This window comes from Heterocephalus glaber, unplaced genomic scaffold (assembly GCF_053883595.1).
Source record: "Heterocephalus glaber isolate CG9 unplaced genomic scaffold, H.glaber_assembly_v1.0 deba00001729, whole genome shotgun sequence".
NCBI classification, from domain to species: Eukaryota; Metazoa; Chordata; class Mammalia; order Rodentia; family Bathyergidae; genus Heterocephalus; species Heterocephalus glaber.
Window position 1 is genome coordinate 5,540,038 of NW_028258440.1, and position 22,786 is coordinate 5,562,823.

General features: G+C 47.9%; 1 protein-coding gene across 5 annotated transcripts in view; it reads right to left on the reverse strand.

Moving 5' to 3' along the window:
* Nucleotides 1–5,687: 5,687 nt before the first annotated feature.
* Xpnpep2 (X-prolyl aminopeptidase 2) overlaps nt 5,688–22,786 on the reverse strand; it is a 30,620-nt gene continuing 13,521 nt past the window's right edge. For 3 of the 5 annotated variants that reach the window (XM_004860037.4, XM_004860040.4, XM_004860039.4), the window contains 12 exons: nt 21,854–22,049; nt 21,045–21,134; nt 19,313–19,422; nt 18,602–18,679; nt 16,567–16,638; nt 14,658–14,718; nt 13,383–13,452; nt 12,708–12,812; nt 12,192–12,251; nt 11,534–11,610; nt 8,255–8,344; nt 5,688–7,672 (listed from right to left, as the gene is read on the reverse strand). In XM_004860037.4, coding sequence (XP_004860094.1) covers nt 7,478–7,672; nt 8,255–8,344; nt 11,534–11,610; nt 12,192–12,251; nt 12,708–12,812; nt 13,383–13,452; nt 14,658–14,718; nt 16,567–16,638; nt 18,602–18,679; nt 19,313–19,422; nt 21,045–21,134; nt 21,854–22,049 — 1,204 coding nt within the window. In that variant the 3' untranslated portion in view covers nt 5,688–7,477. Of the gene's footprint in view, nt 7,673–7,761; nt 7,940–8,254; nt 8,345–11,533; nt 11,611–12,191; nt 12,252–12,707; nt 12,813–13,382; nt 13,453–14,657; nt 14,719–16,566; nt 16,639–18,601; nt 18,680–19,312; nt 19,423–21,044; nt 21,135–21,853; nt 22,050–22,786 lie in introns of all 5 variants that reach the window. The other 2 variants (XR_205878.4, XM_004860038.4) reach the window with 2 other exon arrangements.

Here is a 22,786-nt window from a genome sequence, read left to right on the forward strand (position 1 = left end):
TAAGCAAATTGCCAAAGACTGCACAGCTACTGTGTTAGTCAGCTTTCTGTTGCAGTGACAAAATACTTGACATAAATTAACTTAAAAGAGGAAAAGTTCATTTTGACTCAGTTTCAGAAATTTCATTCCATGGTTGACCCGCTCCATTGCTGTGGGCCTGAGGTGAGGAAGAACCATCATAGTGGCAGGTGAAACAGAGAAAAGATGTTTAACTGCCAGCAGCCAGGAAGTAGAGAAAGAAAGGGCCAAGGACAGAGGAAGGGGCCAAGGACAAGGTATAGCCCCCAAGGTCATACCCCATGTCCTGCCCCACCTCCTATTTTCATCACCCCCCAATTGTGCCATCACAGAAGAAGTACAGATGGCCAATAAATACATGAAGAAATGCTCAACATTGCTGGCCATTAGAGAAATGCAAATTAAAACAATACTGAGATTCCATCTTAGCCCAGAAGGAATGGACACCAAGAAATCAAATAATAACAAGTGCTGGCAAGGCTGCAGAGGAAAAGGAACCCTTTTATACTGTTGGTGAGAATGTAAACTGATAACAACTACTATGGAAATCAGTATGGAGATTCCTCGAAAAACTAAAACTAGAAATTCCATTTGACTCAACTACCGTATTCTCCTTCTAGGTATCTTCCTGAAAGAATTAAAGACATCATATGACAGTGATACACACATAGCCATGTTTATAGCAGCACAATTCATAATAGTTAAATCTTGGAAGGGGCCTATATGTCCATCGACAGATGAATAAATTAAAAAACGTGGTATATACACACAGTCTAGTACTATGCCGTAAAGAAGGATAAATTTGAGTCATTTGTAGGAAAATGGATATACTTTGAGACCATAATGTTAAGTGAAATAAATCAGATACACAAGCTTAAATATCATATGGTTTATTTTATATGAGAACTCAAATTATAAATAAAGAGCAAACTAAAAGATAATAGGAAGTAGACAGATCTTTTGCAAATGGGAAGGGGATAAGTAGATGGAGGGAGTGGGGAGAGAGAGGAGGAAAAGGGGATGAGAAAAGGTATTAGGATGTGTTATGTACATGTACCAACTCCACACAAGGAATATAAACATTATGTACCATGAACTTGTTGTTTTTGTTACTTTTTCTCATTGCTGAGACAGAATACCCAACGCCCAAAGGAGGAAAGGTTTATTGTAGCTCACAGTTTGTAGAGGTTTCAGACCATAATCTCCAAGGCAGGGTGTCATGGTAGAGGGGCATCGCAGAAGAGAAAGAGTTCATGATGGGCAGAAGACGGCAAAGCAGTGAAGTAGCAAGGAAGCAGCAAAACCATCACAGCAGCCCTCTTTTTGTCCCTTGTATTCTATCCAGGCCACACGACCTTAGGACAAGTAGCACTCACACCCAGATTGGGCCTTCTCATTATCCACACCCAGAACTATGCCAAACCAATCAGTGGACTAATTAGTTAATCACACATCCTTTATGCCAGCATCACACACTTAATCCCAGCATCACACACTCTAGATCCAGCTACCTCTGAAAAGCCCCACCTGTGACCATATGAGGCTTTGGGGGGGCATCTAGACACAGGGCATAACACCTGCACTAATAAAAATAATTAATAAAAATTATGATCTCATCAATGGATTAGTACACTGATGAGGTTAGAGCCCTCAAGATCTAATCACCTTCTGAAAGCCCTGCCTCTGAACACGTGAGACTTTTGGGGGACATTTTAGATTTAAATCAAGAGCTAGTAAGTGGCAGGAGCTAATTTTAAATGCAAGTCAGGTCTTGGTCTAGGACCAATGCTATTAACCATGAGGCTAAAGTGCCTCTGATGCAGAGTTCCTGAACAAGGATGTGAGAGAATTAGGGGCCCTCTGCTCACAGCTTTTTTCTTGGTGTTCTATGCTGTGTTGAGTGCCACACTAGGCACCACAGGGCCCACCTTGAATAAGGCCCAAATGAGAGTGAACAGGATGAGGATGGCATTTGGAAGTCACATCAGGTGCACAGCAGCTGCAGGAGTTAGGGCTGTTTAAGTGGGGCTGATGTAGAGGGAGGCCCTTGTCAACATGTGGAGTACTAAACACCTGTCATATTTAGCCTAGAGAGCTGGGTAGGGGAATTTGAAGCAAGTTGAATTGCAACAGCTGTCACGTAGTGGAGGGGGATGTGTTTATGTGGCTAGGAACAGTGAGGAACAGATACATGAAAAGTTTGGGTTCACTCCAAGGAAGAAGTTTTGGGTATTCAGATGGTACTAGTTCAACTATGGTAAGTAGTGATTATTCTGTTTCCAGAAATATCTGAGACCACACAATCCCTTGAAAATACTCAGATACTTATAAGGTGAAGCTCACCTTAGCAGCCCAGCCAATTCACAAATTCCATGGTGGTCATCTTAGGCAGGGAGGGTGGAAAGGGCAAAATTGCAGGAAGGCGAAGGTGGGCAGAGAAGGTCAATGAGCCAAAGGTCAGGGGGCTCTTTTGTCTATGCCACATGCACACCATACATAGAGCTTTCAGATGGGGAACATGGGGAGCCCCCTGGAGGGAAAGACAGTAATCTCTAGAGCTCTGAACTCATGGTTTAAAAACAAAAAACACCTGCAGGCAGCTGTGGCAATTACCCTCAGAAGAGGAGGCTGGACTTGGGTGCTCAGATCAAAATATGCTCATGACTCACTGGAGGGCCTTTCTAGGTGAGAGTAGGCTAGTTTAGGTTGCTCTGCCTAGGACTCTGTCCCAAGGTTACCAGAACAATGGTGTCATGGCAGTAGGCCCCTGGCCCCATGGGGACAGTTGTCTAGGGCCCTAGGGAAGAGAGAAGAACAGAAGAGCACCTCTCAGAAATGGAGATAGTAGAAGTGGATCCAGAGTGTCCCATGATCTCTGTGGGCTGCATGGCCTCAGGCAAGTGACATCACCTGTGTTGAGCCTTTGTGAAGGCAGTATCAGTGATAATGTGGGTCGTGTGTGTGCGTGTGTGTGCGTGTGTGTGTGTGTGTGTGTGTGTGTGTCAGAGAGAGAGAGAGAGAGAGAGAGAGAGAGGTCATTAATCAGATGACACACGTCGTAGAGGGAGTACTCTCAGCCCAGGGTCCAGCTCACAGAAAATGCTGGTTACCTGGTGGGTGACTTCACATGGAATCCAGGCTCCCACCCAGAGTTTCTCCTCTTGGCAATGCCAGGAAGCCCTTGGTGACCACTGGGAGCTGCCACCTTCTCTCAGAGGCATCCCCTTGGCACATGCTTCTATGAGTCTTCTGGGCCCCATCTGAATCTTTGCTACATAATCCTATGGCCCATATCCAGTGTGTCTCCACCTTGTCAAGAGCAAGGTCCCTCAGTCCAAAGTACTCTAGAACACAGGAGGTGTGACAAGCAGGCAGGCCTAAAGCTGCTTGGGACCTGCTAGGAGGGAAACCAGCATTTCAGCTCCATGGCCTTGCCATGGCTCACTGGGGCTTTCTCAACGGCCCATCCTACCCGACTTGAGCTGCTTGCTAAGTTCCTGTTTCACAAAGAAACAAGGAAGTGAATAAATGGGCTGACCTCATAGCCAGGACTGGCTGGGTCAGGGTTGGGGAGCACCTCCCACTCCCAGCTGTGACAAGCCTTATGGGGAGGGAAATAGTTATTACTGCATCTTTCATATTTCTATTTTTCTAGCACCAAGAGTGCCCAACTACTGATTTGAGGAAGTGCCCAGTGAGTCGGTAAAGTGCACTGTTGACGAGGGTTAGCTAGGTGAAGAGTAGCCAGCCCAGCCCCCTTCTGAAGCCCCAGCTCTTGAACAGCTGGAGCCAGCTGCCTGGCAAATGAACAAGGACTGATTTACCTATCTTTTTTTTTTTTTTTTTGGTACCGGGGATCGAACTCGGGTCCTTGCGCTTATGCAGCAGGCGGTGAAACCACTGAGCTAAATTTCCGGCCCTTACCTATCATTTTTAAAATGAACTATTTAAACTACCTGTGTATATGTGCAAGTAACTGTCTTACCCATTCTCTTTCCTATTCCAGAAAGGATTTGAAACATCAAGAAATGGAGCACAATACCACTGTTACTGTTGTTGTCAGAGATATGTACTCTCGAACAGGTCTCCCCGGGGCCTCAGTCTACTCATTAGCGACAATATAGGAATGACAGAGATGCACACTAAAAGTGACAGGGGGGCTAGGACAGAGCCATATTAGGATCCTTGCTGTGGCTCCAAAGGGCTTTGTGACCTTGAGCAAGTCCCTTCCTCTTTCTGGACTGCTGTAGTTTTCCAATCTGTACATTGAAGGGATTGAACTAGATGTTTGCTTGGTCATGTAGCTCCTATTCAGGATGAGATATGCTATTCATGAAGCTTGGCACAAAATGAAAATGTGGGGTCCTTTTTAAAACTATTAAGAATTACAAGACACGGGATAGCACACACCCCCAGCAGAAGTCCCTCAGTGACTGCACAGGTCATATACCCTGGAAACTGGCTGACTACTTCAGGTACAATCTTTGGGGAAGCCCATAAGGGCTACTTTTTGCTGGAGAACTACTTTTTGTTACAGCCCTTGGGGTACTTCAGAGAAATCTCAGGCTCCAGGCAGCACAGTTGGGGGAAAAACCCTACAAATTGGATGCTTGCTCCAAAACATTTTTAATTTTGGCTATTTATATGTAAAAGTGGGGTCCTGAACCTTTCCTTATCTACCTCCAAAGGTGAAGCAAGAGTTGAACTTGTGATGTGCGAATAACCACATTATCATCTCTTGTCTGTGTCGTTTCCTGGTTTAGAGAATGCTACCACATCCGGGTCTTGTGGGCTGCTCTCCATAACCTCATCAGGAAGGCAGTATGGGTAATTTAGAGAAGGGATAACTGAAGACCAGAGAAGGGAAGTGACTCACCAAGGCCACACAGCTAGTACAACTGGGACCACAACCCCAGAATGCTAACACTTGGGAAAAGGGGCTTTTCCATATGGCCTGCTCCATGGCTGCAATGAGCAAGTGAGGAGAGGTTTGGTAAGCTTCATCCTCTAGTATAAAAACAAAGGACCAGAAATCAAGGGGCGGGGAGACATATCCAATTCCTAGTGATGTCACACGAGCCACCACATATTTCAGTTCTGCTATGTGTGCCCTGCCTGACTCAGAGTGAAATCCCTAAAGCAGGCATGGTCAGCGCTGCTCTCTGGACCCCATGAAGGGCGGAGCTGCATTGGCTGCAGCCTCTCCAGCAGCCACGCTTCCAGGGTTGTGGTTCTCAATCCCAAGGTGGAAGGCTGGAGGGGTGGCTGAGTAGGGAGGAGGAGATGGGAGGAGCAAGTGTCAGGGACAGTCAGGGGAAGCAGTACCGTGTAGACTCTACTGCTCTCCAGTGGTGTGGTCCTGGTCAGGCCTCAGTTTTCTCATCTGGAAAAATGGGGAGAGCCCACCACTTGGCCTTTTTTGGAGAGAATGGGTTCTGGAGCCATATGACTGGTTTGAATCCTGTTTTTTTTCATTTACTTGATAAAAACAGTCACTTTGAGCAAGTTAGTTAATCTCCAGGGGTCTCGCTCAGTTCCCTCACTTGTAAAACAGGAAAAATACAAGTATTTTCTCATAGGTAGTGAGGATAAAATGGGAAAATGCGTGTAAGCTTTCCTCATAGTGGTGTATACCAAAGGGTAATGGTAGCAATGATGACGATCATGACGACCACAAGAACTTTAATTTTATTGGTAGTAGCTGTCTGTGAGGTGAAAGGTGAGAGAACAAATGGCTTAGCAAACCAAAGGCCTGCTGCTGGGTGCTGCCGGCCCTCAGTGAGGGTGGGTCAGGGCTGGGCCTCAGGGGTGCATGCTTTGGTGTTGGTAACTGTCACAGGTCATCCCCACACTCAGCAAACTGGGCCTTTCAGTCCCAGGCCGAGAGACTTCTCAGCTTGATGCCTTTGCCCAGCACCTTTTACCCACAGCCTTGTTCTCCCCACTCCTGCTATATTCTGTTGGGCCAAAGAATCTGGCTCCAACTTTTCCTGACCATGGACTATGTTTGACAAGTTCCCCAGCATGGGGATTCCCCCTGTGCCCTCCACAAGGTTACACCATCTTGAGCACAGGCTGGAGGCGCCAGTAAGGAGTGGGGTACATGCACACGTGCACAGGTGCAGGCACACACACTCATGCGCATGCTCACAGGCACATTCTCAAGCCCATGTGCTCCCCCACTGAGCTGCCAGGAGCCTCACATCCCCGCCCCCACTATAGCCTCTCTTCCTCCCCCACCACAAAAGCCACAGGTAACAACAGACTCCAGCAACAGGGCCGACACAATGCAAAACCAGAGGCAGGCAACTTTGCAAGATTGTTTTAAGCATCTAGCAGGATGTGAGCCCAGGTGGCTAACGGCAGGCAGGCACTCTGGCTGGCCTGACCGAGGCTAGAGAAAACTCTTCTCACCCCAACAGTTGGCTCAGAGAATGAGGAGAGGGCTGCGGGCAGGTTAAGAGGTTCTACATGCTGCTGGAGGGCAAGGGAGCTAGGCTGCTCGCCCATCTGGCCCTGCCACCTCTCAATCTCATGCTGTGTGGCCTGGGGCAGGGCTCCCCTCCTGTCTGAAGCTCAGTTTCCCTGTCTGAAAAATGGGGAAAGCAGACGGCCCACACAGGGTCAAGGGCCATCCAAGCACATGGGAAGATTTAATAGCATTGTCTGTGGCTGCAATTTCAAAAGTTGGAGGGGCTCCCTGTGCACTGGCTTAGGCTGTTCCTCAATCTCTGGTAGGGCCACATTCCCTTCTACCCATAGCCAGGTTACTGCACCTAAGTGCCCTATGCTGTCCCTTGGAGTGGAGTGCACTCAGGGTTTAGGAGCGATGGGCTCTCACATGGGTGTGAGCTCCTGGCTGGTCTCTGGCTGCAGGCCCACTCTGCCTCTGACTGGTCTGTTCTCTCCAGTCCTAGGCTGGCAGTCTACAACTAGAGGATGCAGCCACCCTTGCTTCCCCTTCCTCTACAGGTACAACGGGCAACTTGGAGGGAGCCTTGTCTTTTCAGCCTCAGGGGCTGTAGCCTGGAGGCCACGGTAGGACTAGGGGCAGGTGGGGGTGGCCAGAGGCAGCCTACAGAGTGGAAGAGATCTGGAGCTCTCCAGCAGTTGGTGATAGGGGAGGGCTCTCCCTGGGCCAGGGAGCCCCTGGGGTTAGGGGTTTTGCCCTTTTGGTCTTTCATTTGTGGGAAGGGACAGCAGCTGTATAACAAGCTGTGCCCACTAGAGGAAGGCACCGGTTGGCTCCACTATCCCAGGGCTGGGGTTGGGAGTCCAGGGGGAGGCATACAGATCCTGTGGGGGAGATGTGCTGCCTGGGGCCTGGTCTGGAGGAAGCTGAGGGCAATGGTTTCCAGTGACGGGTGGGTAGGGGTTCTTGGGGCATGCGTGGTTCAGGCAGAGGGGAGCTGAGTGAGTCTTACATCCAGGTGAAGGGTTAGCAGGGAATCAGGAGCCTTTAGCTACTCCAGCTGAGTATGGCAAGAGTAGAGGCCACCAGCACAGAGGCCCAAGAGGCTGTGTGTGGAGCCCTGGCAGACAGGGGCTCTGTGTGCCGCTGTAGCCACTCGAACTCTTCCAGCAACTGGCGTCGATGCAGCTCTGGGCCCACCTTCTCTCGGATGACCTGGTAGTATTGATTCAGGTGCTGGAGCTGCAAAGTGAAGAAGGTTTGAGCTGAGTGTTAGGAGGTGAGAGGTTGGTGTCAGTCTCTCCTGTGAGGTATTCCAGCTAGCTGCTCACCTTGGTCCCAGGGTCCCAGCCAGTATCAGGCCTCAGGTATTCTCTGGGTTTTCCAGAGCAATTCTGCAGAGTGGCTGCTTAAAGTTGTGGTGATGGCCAGGGATGGCAGGGTGGGTAGATTTCAGGCTCATGAATGAGAGTAAACAGGGTAGGCAGGCCCATTTTACAAAAGTGGAGACTGAGGCCCACAGAGGAGAAAGAAGGTATTGTTTAGTTCTAAGCCTTATAGTGGCAGAGCTCATGGGCCCTGTCTCAGACTGCCCTAGGATTCATTACCTCAGTCCAGGCAGGCTGGTCTGCCTGGACATTTCTGAAAGTTTTGGGGCCTCTAGTGATCTGGAGAGGTATAACCCAGTGTGTGCCTACAGTGCCACGAGTGTAGACCCTCCTGGGAACAGCAAGGGCAGAGAGTCTTGGAGTAGGGGCAGTACAGGCAGGACAGGCCTAGGTGGAGGAGAAGGCTCAAGGGCAGGCAGTGCCGAGGAGCACTTACCTGCTCAGGGGACAGCAGGCTGACATCAATGAGGTTGCGGTCATAGGGCACGAAGGACACCACTTCAAAGGTCAAGTAGGATCCTGGGTACTGAGAGCCCACAGGGAAAGTGAGAAAGGGGGAGGAAGAGGAGCTCAATGAAAGGGAGCAAGGGAACACTTTGCCCAGAATCCATGGCAATAGGGAACTTGTCCATCCTGGACAAGCCACCTAGGCCTGAGCCTTCCAGAGTCCCTTCCCTTGGCCAATCCTCTTGTCTATCTTGGAGCTTGGAGCTCCCCTCCTGTGCCTGTCATTATGACTTGGGTCTATGCTTCTCATAGTGTGTGCATCAATAGCACTTGGGGTCTCATTAGGTATGTAGAGTCCAGGGCCCACCTCCCAGACTTACTGGAAGCAGAATCTCTGGGGGAGGGCTGGGAACACACATTTAAATAACATAAAAGGAAATTAGTAGACTTTTTTTTTATACCAGGGATCAAACTTGGGTCCTTTTTTTGTTGTTGTTGTTCTTTTTTTGCAGTCCTGGGGACTGAACCCAGGGCTTTCACACTGAATACTGAGTACATCCCAAGCCCCTTTTTATTATTTTATTTATTTATTTTTGAGAGAAGGTCTTGCTATGTAGTTCAGGCTGGCCTTGAACTCACGATGTAGCCCAGGCTGGCCTTGAACTTGCAGCAATCCTCTTGCCTCAGCCTCCTGAGTGCTGGGATCACAGATGTGTGCTACCATGCCAGGTTTATTTTATTTTATTTATGGTACTGGGGACTGAGCTCTGGTCCTTAGCACTCAGCTATATCCCAGCCCACTTTTTATTTTGAGATAGGATCTAAGTTGCTAAGTTGCCCAGGTTGGACTTGAATTTGCAATCCTCCTGCCTCAGCCTCCTAAGTAGCTGGAGCTATGCATCTATTTATTGATTCTTCTGTTCATATAGACAAGTAAAATGAAGGGAAAAAATCCCATAACTTTCATCTCCCAGAGAGCCCTGCATGTATGTGCTTAGGAAATTCAAACTACACAAAGATATACACTGAAAATGGAAAGTCCTCACTGCCCAGTTTCTTTCTTGAAAATATTTTAGGCATATGTATCTGTATATGTACATATTTTTTATTTTTTAATTTTTTTTTTGGTACCGGGGATCGAACTCGGGTCCTTACGCTTGTGAGGCAGGCGGCAGAACCGCTGAGCTAAATCCCCAGCCTGTATATATTTTTTAAATTCACACAAAATGGATCTTACCACACACATTTCTCTGTACCTTTCTCCTTCCCTTTCTTAATAGTAAATCCAGGAGAGTGCTCCATGTTAGTTAGCACAGAAGATCATCATCATCATCATCATTTTGGTGTGGGCATCAAACCCAGAGTTTTGTGCATGCTAGGCAAGTGCTCTACTGCTAATCTAGACCCCTAGCCCTACTTCCTTCTTTTAAACAGCTGCGTAAGAGTCCATGACATGGGGATGTACCATGATTTCTGTGACCAGTTATGGATTTTTATGCTGTTTCAAATTTTTTACTATTACCTTCAATGCTACAAATCAATATCACTGTGTAAACATGCGATACTCATATGTAAACATGTGTGAACTTTTGGGACTGTATCCAGAAGATACATACCTTGTGGTGGGATTGCAGAGACAGAAGGCACAGGGATTTAATATTTTGATCAATTTTGTTAAACTTCCCCAAGAAAGTTTGTACGAATTTATACTTTTTCCAACAATGTATGAGAATGTCCATTTCATTACATACTTGCCAGCACTGGGTATCAAAGTTTTTAAGTTTTGCCAATCTGATAGTAAAATATAGTATTCTATTGGTATCTTGATTTGTACTCCTTCAAAAATGAAGTTGAGCATCTTTTGTGGGCACCATTTGTGTTGGTTTTAATGAATTGCCTCTTTATGGCCTTTGCCCATTTTCTGCCTTGCCTATTTTTTAAATCACTTATTTCTTCATTTATTTATTTATGTATTTATTTATTTATTGAGACAGGGTTTCCCTCTGTAGTTCAGGCCAGCCTTGAACTCACTATGTAGCCCAGCCTGGCCTCAAACTTGTGATCTTCCTGTCCTAGCTTCCCAAGTGCTGGGTTTACAGGCATAAACCTTGTTTTGCCTATGTAAAAGCACATGTTAAAATCAAGGAACTTTGCCCTTTTTGGGGTCATTTGTGCTGTATTTATCATAGATATTTTTATTTTGTTTATGGTACTGTTTCCATATTGACACTTTCTACTAAATTTAGTCAGTTATCAATCTTTCCCTTTGTAGCTTCTGAGTTTTGTGTAAAAAAGCCCCTTTTCCACCCTGGTATTAAAGAAATTCTTGTAAGGTTTCCTCTAGGTGTTTCATGGTTTCATTGACCTTAAAACTTTGGTTGATACGAGACTTTATTTTGATGTAATAGTTTTATTATTCAGTTTACTCACTGCCCAAATGATTAGCCATTGGTTCTCCTTGCCTATTTATTGACTAATTACTCTCTGTTTTGAAACATCAGCTTTATTGGAAACTAAATCCCCATGTCATTTATGGGAATTAGAGGGTTTACTTCTGGACTAATTATTCTGTTCCACTGTTCTGTCTATTTCATCTCTGGTGTCATCCTGTTTATTTATGGTAGCTTATGTTAAAATCTGATATTCCCATATTGGTCTTCTTTTTAAGAAGTTTTTGTTAGCTACCTAGCTGTCTTTGAATGTTTATTTTTACAAATAAACTTTACTAGCATTTTGTGAAGTTCCAAAAGTATCTGGTTAACATTGAAATTGAGGTTGTCTTGAATTTATAGAATAATTTAGGGAGAAATGACATCTTCATAATATCGAGGCTTCTTTCTAGAGAACACCACTTACTTAAATCTTTTTTATGTCCCTTAGCAGAGGGTTTCTCCATGTAAGTCTTTTAAAGTTTATGTCTAGGTATTTTATCTTGTGAGTTGTTATAATAGCAAATCTTTATTTCTAACAGGTCCCCTGACGATTATTATGTGCACTGAGAACCAATGATTCAGGGCAGGGATACGGATTCACTTGGTTTGGAGTGAGGCCTGGCACTGACATTTGAAAAACAAGCTTTCCAGATGAGTCTAACCTGGCGTTTCAGAAGCTGATTCATGGAATTCCTACGGCACTAAGAAAGACCCCAAATAAAGTCATGCTCACATGCACATTCAAATGCCCCTTTCCTTCAGCTTCCCTCACCCCCCATGCAACCCACAGTGACTGCCACGCTGTCCACCTCCAGCCCAACTCGGTGTCACTTTACCTTGGTCTTTGCTCCCACCACAAGGGCCACGTCTTCAATACGGATCCCAAATTCTCCATCGTGATAGTATCCAGGTTCTGGGAGACACAGAGATGCTAGCAGCTTTAACCAGAGGGTACCCATGTCCAGGCATCCTGTACCAATCCACAAGTGGCTGGAGGGCCAGGCTGCCTAGCTGCATTCTGCCCACTGGCTCTGGCAGCCCCATAGCTTGTTAGATGCTCACTGGCTAAGCAGAGGTAACTGTCTAGCCTCAGATGCCTCCCAGGCACAACTCTTCCTCCCTTGTACCACAGCAGGGAAGATGAAAGAGTCCACTACATTTCTGCAGGTGTTACCATCTCCCTGTGTGCAGCTGTCTTATCACCCTGGCATTTGACTGGCAACTCCAGAGTCTGGATATACATCTTGGAATCAACTCCCAAGAATAAAAGAAGGGTATAGGCTGAGGGAGACTGCGGTAAATTTGGGGCAAGCCAGTTGTGGCTAAGAGTAGAGATGGGAGCTGGGAAGTGAGGAGGTGAAGCAATACAGCCCAGGGCTGGGTCTGTCCTTGAGCCTGTAATCCTCTCTGAAGGTGGACACACCTAAGACTGCAGTCCCCAGCTAGCCTGGCTATGGGATAGAGTACTGTGCTAGAGGGGCTCAAGAGCTATACCGATGGAAGTGAACATGCCCTTGGCCATGGCAATGTTGATGGTCTGGAATCCCACTGGCCCTGGAAAGGAAGATGTGGGTACAATGTCAGCTCTCCTGTCCTCACCAGCTTGAAAACAAGCAGGTTCTGGGGAAGAGCAGGTAACTGGGGGCCCATGGGCATCTCTAGCACTACTTGTTCACCACATTATTGTCTGCTTGGAGCTGGCACACATCAGACTGGCTCCAGATTTTATTTCTCTGGAGTCTATCCCAGTCAGCCAGTAGGCCTTTGTCCTTTCTCTGGTGCCCTTCTGTATGCCAAAAGGCAGCAGGAAAAGAAAAAGGCAGCAGGATTGGCCAGGTCCCAGGATTCCTCACTTACTCTGTGGAGCATCCCCTCCCACCAGCTGGGTGACCTTGGGTGGGTCAGGGCATCTTTGTGGATCTTGGTAATTTCCATACCTGCAAAATGTTCTCTTTCAGAGGGGGAGTGTTACACAAGGAAGGACTCTGGGGTGGGAGCTGAGATACTTACACTCATGCACACACAAGAAGTTGCCAATGCCATGGCCTGTTCCATGGCCATAATTAAGCCCAACATCCCACAAGGCTTTTCGGGCAAAAGCTTCCAGCACACGCCCTGGAAGGGAAAAGAGATCACTCCTGGTCAGTTGGCTGGATCCCAGATTATACACTTTGCCCCTTTCTGTTCAACTACCAAGGTGGTACCAGAGAAGAGGGGCTCCTGAGAGGCAGGTAAGTATTCAGTGACACAGCGATGTTGGGTTGGGATGGAGAGCAGCTCATGGCTGAAGCCAGCCCAGAACCTCATTATCTCCAGCACACTGCTGTACATTGTACCCATTATCTGGACTGATGACTCTACTGTGTCAAGGCCTAGCACTTTGATACCTACTTCCTCCAGGAATCTTCCCATGTCTGCTGTAGCCCACGCTGATCTCCTCCATCTCTGAGCAACGACAATGGATTAGGAGGCAGGAGACTGGGGGGGTTCAAGGCACGACTCTCCCACTAACTCTCTGTATGACCTTAGGCAGTCCTTTTCTCTCTCTAGGCTAGATTTTCTCAACCTATATAGGGGTGGGATGAGGATATAATCCCTGCTGCACCAGCCTCTCAGGGTAGCAGTCTGAGTCTCATGAAATCAGGTGTCTGAGGTTCTAGGTCCAGCCTGGTCTCCAACACCCACCTGATGTAGCAGCAGGAAAGATAAGCTTGGACAGATCAATGTTTCCCATCAACACTCGGGTGTACGCCTCCTGATGGAAAGAGGAAGTGATGTGGAAGAGCCAGGGGAGCTCCTGGCTGTGTGGCCTCGGGGCATGTGGGTGTGGGGGCCAGGCCTGGGTGTGTATGGCAGGGTTTAGGGAGATGTATTCTCATGTGCGGTCACCCAGGTTCTAGATGGTGGCCAAAGGAGGCTGAGGGGGACATTCCCAAAGCTGGGTGTGGGCCCATGTGGTTTCCATTGGCCAGTCCACAGGGGTCATCGTAATGTGCTTAGGACATACTTGTAGAAGGTGGTGACTATAGGGGGTGGCAGGCAGACTTCCTGGGCTGGAATCTTGCCTTGGCCACTGTTTCCCCAACTCTGAGACCTGGGACCAACAACTCATCTCTCTGTACCTCAGTTTCCTCATATGTAACGGGATGATAACAGTACCTAGCTCCTAAGGTGGTCAAGAGGGGGAGTGGATCAATAATGAACATAATGTAGTAAGTAGGTGGTCAAGTAAATAGTAGCACTCTTCCCACTGTGCTTGTGATGGTCCTTCTCCCCCCTCCCCTCTCTCAGTGTTGGGGATGGAACCCAGGGCCTCACACATGCTAGGCAAGTGCTCTACCACTGAGATACACTCTCACCCATCCTTTGGTTTCCTTAGAGCCTGAAACTTAGGTTGGGCCTGATTAGTTGGCAGGCCAGTCTTCCTCTGTCAGGGCTGATGGTGGCCTCTTCTGGTCACCACCAGCGCTGAGGCTGTCAGTACCCTTCACCACGTACCCACACAGGCTTGTCAACTGCTGCCCAGCAGACTGAGGCCATAGATCCAGGCAGCATTTCCCTTCTCTGTTTCCAGCATGTCAGGCTCACAGTCTATTTGCTCAATACACGAATGCAGCTCCCTGCTCCACCCCTAGAGGCTCCTTAGGGCAAAGAGCAAGGCCCAGCCTCTGCCCTGGCTGACCAGTCCTTGAGGCTTCCTGAACACCTCCAGCTCCTTTCCACACTGAGACTTTGCTTGTGCTGTGTTTCTCCACTTGGGATGCCCTTCCTCCTCCTTTCTGCCAAGGACAAGGCCAGACACAAAGCGCAGAAGAAATGTCTGGGCATTGATGCATCAAAATGGGAGGAGGAGAAGCTTGGGCTGAGGCCTTCTTGTTGCTCTGAAAGGGCTCTCCGTGGAGCGACTGCTTGGGGCCCTCTGGGGAGGGTGGACAGGGGAGTGCCGCGCACAGTGCTTACCTTTTGGAAGGCAGAGGGTGTACCCCAGTGGACTGTTCTGGTGATGTCTGTGGTTCCGTCCCTGGGGAGAGGGGAAACCGACACGTCTGGCCCTGCTGAACACTTGGGTAGAGGCTGGGGCAGTGGGTTTCTGTGTGTTTTCCACTGAGGTCCCAGCCACAGGGCTGGGATCAGGCCAGTGGGAGGTGAAAGGAAGTAGTTACCCCCCTTAACATCGCATCTTCGGCATCCATGCCTGAAAGGGCTCTGTAGAACTCTGAAGCTGAAAGTCATTATGCTCTCTGGCAATCACGATTCCGCATACACATGTCTCCCCCATGCTACCCCGTTTGGCTGTTGTGTATGTAGCTCTGCTGTCTGTGGGTCAGCTGGCTCTAAAAGCAAGGCTTCTTCCAGGCTTCCTGGGAGGCAGCAGGGATTATCTCCATTTTACAGAGGGGAGACTGAGTTTCTGAAGCATTACATTATCACAACACTCTGATGTTCACACAGTTATTTAGCATTTAGAGGGCACTTCTGCAGCTCCCAGGGCAGGGTGGCAGAGCAGGGCTCATCATCCCCATTTCACAGTTGAGGCAGTTGAAGCCTTGAGGCTGGGAGACCCTGGGCCTCGGTGAAGCCACGCAGGGCAGGCACTGACTCCCCATACTCCTTGTGAACATGGACCTGACCCAGGGATTTGCTGAGTCCCAGGGAGGTGAAGCCAGAAGGTCTGACTCCCAACCTTGAGCTTCGGTGGGATGGCACCTGTGATCCCCTCCCAGGTAAGGGGAGGGAGAAATGGTCCTGTGGTCCTGGGGGCTCCTCCTCAGGACTAGGTCATGGGGCATGGTGAACTGCTTCAGAAGGAGAGAAGAGGAAGTGAGGTGACCATTTCCCCAGCCTCACCCTACTCTGAGCATGCCCCAAGCCAACAACGCCCCAACAAATTCACTTCCCCTTTGCACATCAGCCATCTCAAGTACACACAGCACAGAGCTGGTGACTAGTAAAGGCTGCCAAGCTGGCACCTGCCACACTGGCTCCCGACAGCTGCACTAAGAACACGTGAAGAGCCTCTGCCACGGCACAGTCACCATAGCCACAGGAAAGCAGCTGGGAAACCTTCTGAAACTACTCTTTGCACCTTCCTCAGTTCAGCACACCCCTCCCTTTGCTTCACCCTGAGCTTCCCACAGTCTACTTGTTTCCTAGATGAGGATGGAACATCTCTGAGGCCAGGTCAGCTAAATCAGCTCTGGTGCCAATGATTAGTCACACACTTGGAAGGATTAGGGCTAGCTTAATGTGCATGGCTGTCCTGCCTGAGCAGGGTTGTGCACTGTGCAAGGGAAATGTACCTAAAGAGTTGCTTCTCTTACTTGCTCCACCCCTACTTGACATGGTTATCGCACCTGAACCCTAGGGGGAGACATAACAGAGGCTCCAGAGTATGCATGGAGCTGGCGGTGTGCAGGCTGTGTGAGAGTGTAGGGGTGTGTTTGTGCATCCAGGCAGGGCTGTGCAATAATGTGTGGACTTAAAAAGAAATTTTACTTGAGCAAGGAGCATCTATTCCTTATTCTCACAGAAGCCCTGCATGGGGTGGGCCGGGGATTTCACTCAGTGGTTCTGGCACCTGCCTTGAAAGCGCAAGGTCCCAAGTTCGATCCCTGGTACCAAAAAACAAAACAAAGCAGAAGTACTGCATGAGTACCCCCACCATTTGGGCTTCTGTGTGCTTCCCATTGGGCACTGACACCGCCCCCTGCCACGTGAAAATGAGAAGGATGTTCAGAACCCATTCAGTGCAGGTTTCTCCAGGCTCAGGTGAACTCATGGCCCAGGAAAAGGAAGCTTTGGCATGCTTTGGCCACCCCAGGATGTCTGAGCTAAGACAGCCAGGCAGGTGTGGTGGGGAGTACATTACCAGTATTGTCCCCCAGAATCCACCAGGTACATCTCATCTGAGGACAGTTTGCGGTTCAGCTCTTTAGTCGGGCTGAGAACAAGAGAGAATGCTGAGAGGAGAGCAGCCTGACCAAGCACTAGGCTTTGGGGGGTCCCTGGGTGACAGCAGAGGGAAGCCTGGTCTGGGCTTGCAGGGTCATTACTCTAGGGAAGTCATTGCCTCCAAAAGGGCCCTGGAAGAGTACTTGGCTGCTGCTACTGCTGCTGCTGCTGTGCCTAGCATGCTTCTGATTATCCTGCACTTGGCCAAGAAAGGCCTTGATTCCCAAAGGAGGGAGGAAGGAAAGAGCCCAGAACGTGGGAGCTAGGAGAGTCATAGAGACCACCCAGTCTAGTTACTTCCTTTTACATAAGGAGATGCAGGCCTCTATAAGCAAAGGAGCTTGCACAAGGCCACACAAGAGAGCAGGGAGAAGCTAGGCCTGGACCCGGATGCTCCATTCTGAGCTCTTTCACTAACTTCCGGATGCCTCAGAGATCAGAGGGTCCCTCGAAGCCAGGACACAGGAAGGGAGGGGACTTTTAGGGTGGGGCTGGAGAGACAGAGTGAGTAGAGCTGAGGATTAGCAACCCTGCTATTCTCTAGCTTTGCTGGGGAGAAGGGGCTGGAGCAAGGCTTGGGAGATACCAGGAGGCACCAGAGGAGGGAATTCTGGGCTATGCCAGGTCATCCCCTGGAGGGGCATTCAACCTCTTCCTGCCATGCCCATGCTAGGCAGAGGCATCTGGTCAGTGCCCCCTCCCACCCCATTTCATCAGGCAGGGATGCCACGGTTTGTTTTCTATGGAGCTAATATCTGGCTAGTCTACATCCTGGGCCTACCATGGCTGGTTTGGGCTGAGTGAATAGGACTTTGTCCATGACTGCTCATGAACTTTAAGAATTACTTTACATCATGAAAACAATGCTGAGATTCCACCTCACCCCAGAAAGAATGGCTGCTATTATGAAATCAACCAATAACAAATGCTGGCGGGGCTGTGGGGAAAGAGGAACCCTGCTCCACTGCTGGTGGGAGTGTAGACTGGTGCAAGCACTGTGGAAATCAGTATGGAGATACCTCAAAGAACTAGGACTGGAAGTCCCATTTGACCCTGCTATTCCACTGCTGGGGATCTTCCCCAAAGAATTAAAAGAATCATACCACAGTGATATATGTGCACCCATGTTCATAGCAGCACAGTTTGTAATAGCTAAAACTTGGAAACAGCCCAAATGCCCATCAACTGGAGACTGGATAAAGAAAATGTGGTTTTTTAAAAATAAAATGGAGTACTATTCAGCGATAAAAAAATGAGAAATTAGACACATTTATAGCTAAATGGATTCACATTGAGGCCATACTCTTAAGTGAAATAAATAAGACACACATGTGTAAATACTGAATAGTTTCTCCAGTGTGAGAAACTGAAAGTGTAAATAAGGAGTAAAAAGTATAATAGATAATGTGAAATAGGAAGAAAAGGGGCAAAGGGGAAGGGGAAGTGGGAGGGGTAGGGGAAAGGAAAGAAGGGAATGGAATTAATATGAGAAAATGGAAAAATGGAAACAAAGTCTTTGTAAATAGGGAGGGATGGAGGGGTTGAAGGGAGGGCAGGGGAAGGGGGAAAAATAAGAACCAAGAGAGATTAAGTAAAGGTGCAAATTTCCAATGATGATTGTCATTATATTGTATACCTAAAATGTACCAATAAAATAAAATTTAAAAAAAGAATTACTTTACATAAATAACTCACAAGAAGCCAAAGAAAAGCATCTAATAGCATCCAAATCTCCGCTCTGCATCCCTTAGAGCCAAATGTTCATAAAGTCTCAGTCTTTTGGGGAAAAATTTGCTCAGGTCTTTATTTCAAGGAGGCTCCTAACCTGAGATCAAGCTCCATCCCACTTCGAACAAGCTGAGGGCCTCAAACCTTAAATGTAGCCTCAGGACCCAGAGTATTTCCTACCCTACCCCAGCCCCAGCCCAGGAAAATTCATTCTCCTGAAGTACCTGTAGTGGGCAAGGGCAGCATTCAGGCCACTAGCAGAGATGGTCTGGAAACTGGGTCCGGAAAAGAAGTCTTCCTTTCTGGAGAGTGTAAGGCAAGGAATGGTCAGTAAATGTGCCCAGGGACTAGGCTGTGCCCCGGTATCTCATAAGATCAAACGAAGATCGTAGCTGCCTCTACTCTGCTGCAGCCCCACTCCATTTGGTACCTCCAGCCCCACCTCCTGATTCCATTTCCCCAAGCCCTGTCCTGTCACAGAGAACTCAAGATCAGAGAAGGTCAGACTTAGACACCAATTATTCCCCCTCTATCTCCATTTTACAGATGGCAGGGAAGAAAGCTAGCTCCCTGTATCTGAAATCTCCCCGAGCCAGTCATGCACCTCAAACCTACAGTGTGATGGTGCCGTGGGAGCCCTACTCCCTACTGGAAATTCTCAAGTGGTCCAGTGTAGCCTGGCCAGAGCCAGCTTCCCCCAGGCACGGCAAGTCTGGGTCTGAAGCAGACATTAGGGGGTGCTGTTGGGTTGTCCCTCTTTCAGCTTTCAGCCGGGCTGGGGAATGTCACCCAACACCCCCTCGCCAGCTCCCAGACCACCCAAGAACCTGTTGCTCTGACTTCCAAATACAAGGAGGATCTTCCTTCTCCCTACCTAGAAGAACAATTACCCTCCTTGCCCCTACCCCCGGACTGAAAGAGAGTCAGTCCTTCACCCTCGTAACTGGTCCATGAACTCTGCCCCTGAGAACTCGTCCACTGTGCCTTTGGGCACGTTTTTCTCCAGCCAGACCAAGTACCGGATCACGGCCACAGCGTCCCGAACCTGGAGTGTGTGTGGGGGGGGGGACAGAGAAGGGGAGGAGTGTCAGCCACAGCTCCCTGGTGGCTGTTCTGGGATTTGGAGCTTTAAAAACAGGAGGATCTGACTGGCTATTTGATACCAAAGGATTCTCATTAATGTTTATATCTGATCATAATGTGCTCATGTTTTTAAAAGCATTCTTATCTTTAGAGATATTTCCTGATGTGTTGACAGCAGAAATGATATGATATCTGGGATTTATTCTAAAATAAGCCAGCGGCAGTGGAGGTTATGTATGGAGTTTTTAGCCGGGTTATAGAGGAAACACAACTGGCCCCGAATTGTTGAGTGTTGAAGCTGGGTAATGGGGCCACAGGGGTTCATTATGCTATTTTCTCTACCATAATGTATGTTGAAAATTTTCCCTAAGAGAACGTTTTTTATTTGTGAAATGTTTTATTCTATTTATTGTTTTTTTGTTTCCTTAGACAGGGTCTCCTTAAATTGTTGATACTGGACTCAAACTCATGGCAATCCTTCCGCCTCAGCCTTTTGAGTACTGGGATTACAGGAGTGTGGCACCTTGCCCAGCCCTATTTTACTCTTATCTTAACAAGCTTGTCCTAAAAAGAAGGTGAGTCATTCTCTTGCCAGGGTGAGGAAATCATTACAGGTAATAGAATGTTCCAGGCAGTGCTTAAAGCATTACGTGTGTGTGTGTGTGTGTGTGTGTGTGTGTGTGTGTGATGTTTGAAAAATACAATGCAAGTTTACATTTAAAAAAATTATTACAGTAAAAGACACATTGCCATTAATCCCCTCAATATGCTGCCTGTCCCTTTGAACACATTTTCCCCATCATTCTTGGTACTTTCGGAAGCAGTTCTGGAAATCTTCTCTCATGAGTGTCTTGAGTTGTGCCATTGTGGTTGCCTTGAAGTCTTGAACTGATTTAAAACTTTTAGCTTTCATGGTCATTTTGACTTTGGGGAAGACCCAGAAGTCATACAGTGCCAGATCCAGTGAATAAGGTGGATAAGGATGCACTGTAATGCCTTTCTGTGGGATGGCACTTGGCAGCAGCACTCACAGTTTGAACAAACCCCATAAAGACACTCACGAAAGAAGACTTCCAGAACGGCTTCAGAAAGTTCCAAGACAATGGGATAAGTGTGTTTAAAATGAGGAAAATGTATGGCAATGTGTCTTTTACTCTAATACATTTTTAAAATGTAAACACTCATGGTGTATTTTGATCACCCTCTATGACATGCATTTTTTTTATTATATCTTCACAATAACTGTGTGCTGTAAGATTACTATTTTGATCCCCCTTACCTTACTAATGAAGTAACTGAGGCCTAGAAAAGTGATTGCCCAAGGTTACCCAGCTAGGAAGTGGGTGGCACTGGTGTTTGAACTCAGAACCTTTACCTCTCACGTCTGTACTTTAAACCACTATACTATACTGGTGTGAGTCGTTAAGGGGCAGGATGCTTCCCAGGAGTTTGATGTCTGCTCCTTTGTTTCAGTGAGGCTCTCCTCAGTTTTGGAAGGCTTTGAAAAGCTATGGAAGGCTTTCTTCTCTAATCCATCAGACAAGGAGCTGCCAAGAGGCTATGTCTGCCTGCATACGGACTTACATGGCTGGCCTTGAGGAGGGCTTGCTCCTTGCTGTTCTTCACCGCCTTGGTTATCATCACTGGGGAGTAGGTATCTGCCACGAGTTTCTCCTGTTGGGAACAAGGAGGAAGAAGAGGGCTGGGAGCATCCTCCAGAGCACAGTAGTGCTTTCTAGAATTGCCAGGAAGTCCCAGCTGAGGTGAAACTTGCTGCTCCTTGTTTCAATGCCCTCTCCTTCTGGTGCTCTCTGGGTACATGTCTTTCCTAGTCTTCAGTGTCCAGCCTAACCTTCCCTCTGCCCTCTTTCCCTTCCTCTTTCCCTCCTGGCAGGCTTCCTTGATTAACACTGCCAAGCTGGGCAGCTCACTGCCATAAGCACTCTGGAATGGCTCAGATCCTAGCCTGCATCAGATGATGGGCTGTTCTGACCACGTGAATTTCCTGTCCATATTATAGAGAGTGGCCACCTTGTGTCAGCCACTGGGCTTGATGTGTCCCATCTCTTTTAAACCCCAGACTATGAGGCGGGACTCTTGCCATTTTCTAGGCAATGAAACAGAGACCTAGTTGGCTAAGCTACTTGCTCAAGGTCAACTGCACAGCCAGTTAGGAGCAGAGCCAAGGTTCAGTGTCAGGTTCTGCTGACCAGGCTGTATTCTCTAGTCTCCTCAACAACTGTATGAGCCCCCTGTGGACAAACATACCTGCTTCCTCCTCTTCTGCCTCTTCCCAGAGAGGCCTAGAAAGGAACACACTGCACATTTGCCCACTGACCAGCAGACTGAGCTGGGGTCAGTACCTAGCATGGGCTAGGGCCCTGCAAACCCACCTCAGGTATCACTTCATAGAGCCCATACATGGTGTATTGGGTCCCAATCCAGACCCGCACATCTCCTGAGACATAGGCCTGGACGCTGTCACGGACTTGGCTGTAGTCCTCAAGTTGCACACACATGGGCTCTGTGCAGCCAGAGTTCAGGTACTGCAGGGTCTCAGGACTAAAGCGACTCCTGTTTACAAATAACCTGGGTGGGGAAGGAAGACCAGGAGGGTCCTGAGTGTCTGCTAAGGACAATGCAAAGAACCAGAGGCTCATGCACTAAACTAAAATCAAAATGGATTCAAGATCTAAATATTAAAATAGAAACTCTGAACCAGTTGGAACAGAGGTTAGGTAGAACCCTTGAAGACATCAGTGTAGGAAAAGATTTTATGAACAAAACCTCAGTTGCCCGTGAACTAGCACAAACAATCAACAAGTGGGATCTCTTCTTATTAAAAGGCTTCTGCACAGCAAGAGAAACCACCAGCAGTGTGAAGAGACAACCCACAATGTGGGAAAAAATCTTCACCTGCTCTTCCTCAGACAAAGGTCTACTATCTTGAATCTATAAAGAACTTCAAAAGATCAGACCTCCCAAATTTAAAGACCCAATCCGAAAACGGGCATCTGAAATGAACAGACATTTCTCAGACAAAGAAGTAGAAATAGCAAATAAATACATGAAAAAATGTTCAACATCACTGGTCATTCGAGAGATGCAAAGGAAAACAATGCTGAGATTCCACTTCACTCCAGAAAGAATGGCTGCTATCATGAAATCAACCAATAACAAATGCTGGCAGGGCTGTGGGGAAAGAGGAACCCTGCTCCACTGCTGGTGGGAGTGTAGACTGGTGCAAGCACTGTGGAAATCAGTATGGAGATACCTCAAAGAACTAGGACTGGAAGTCGCATTTGACCCCACTATTCCACTGCTGG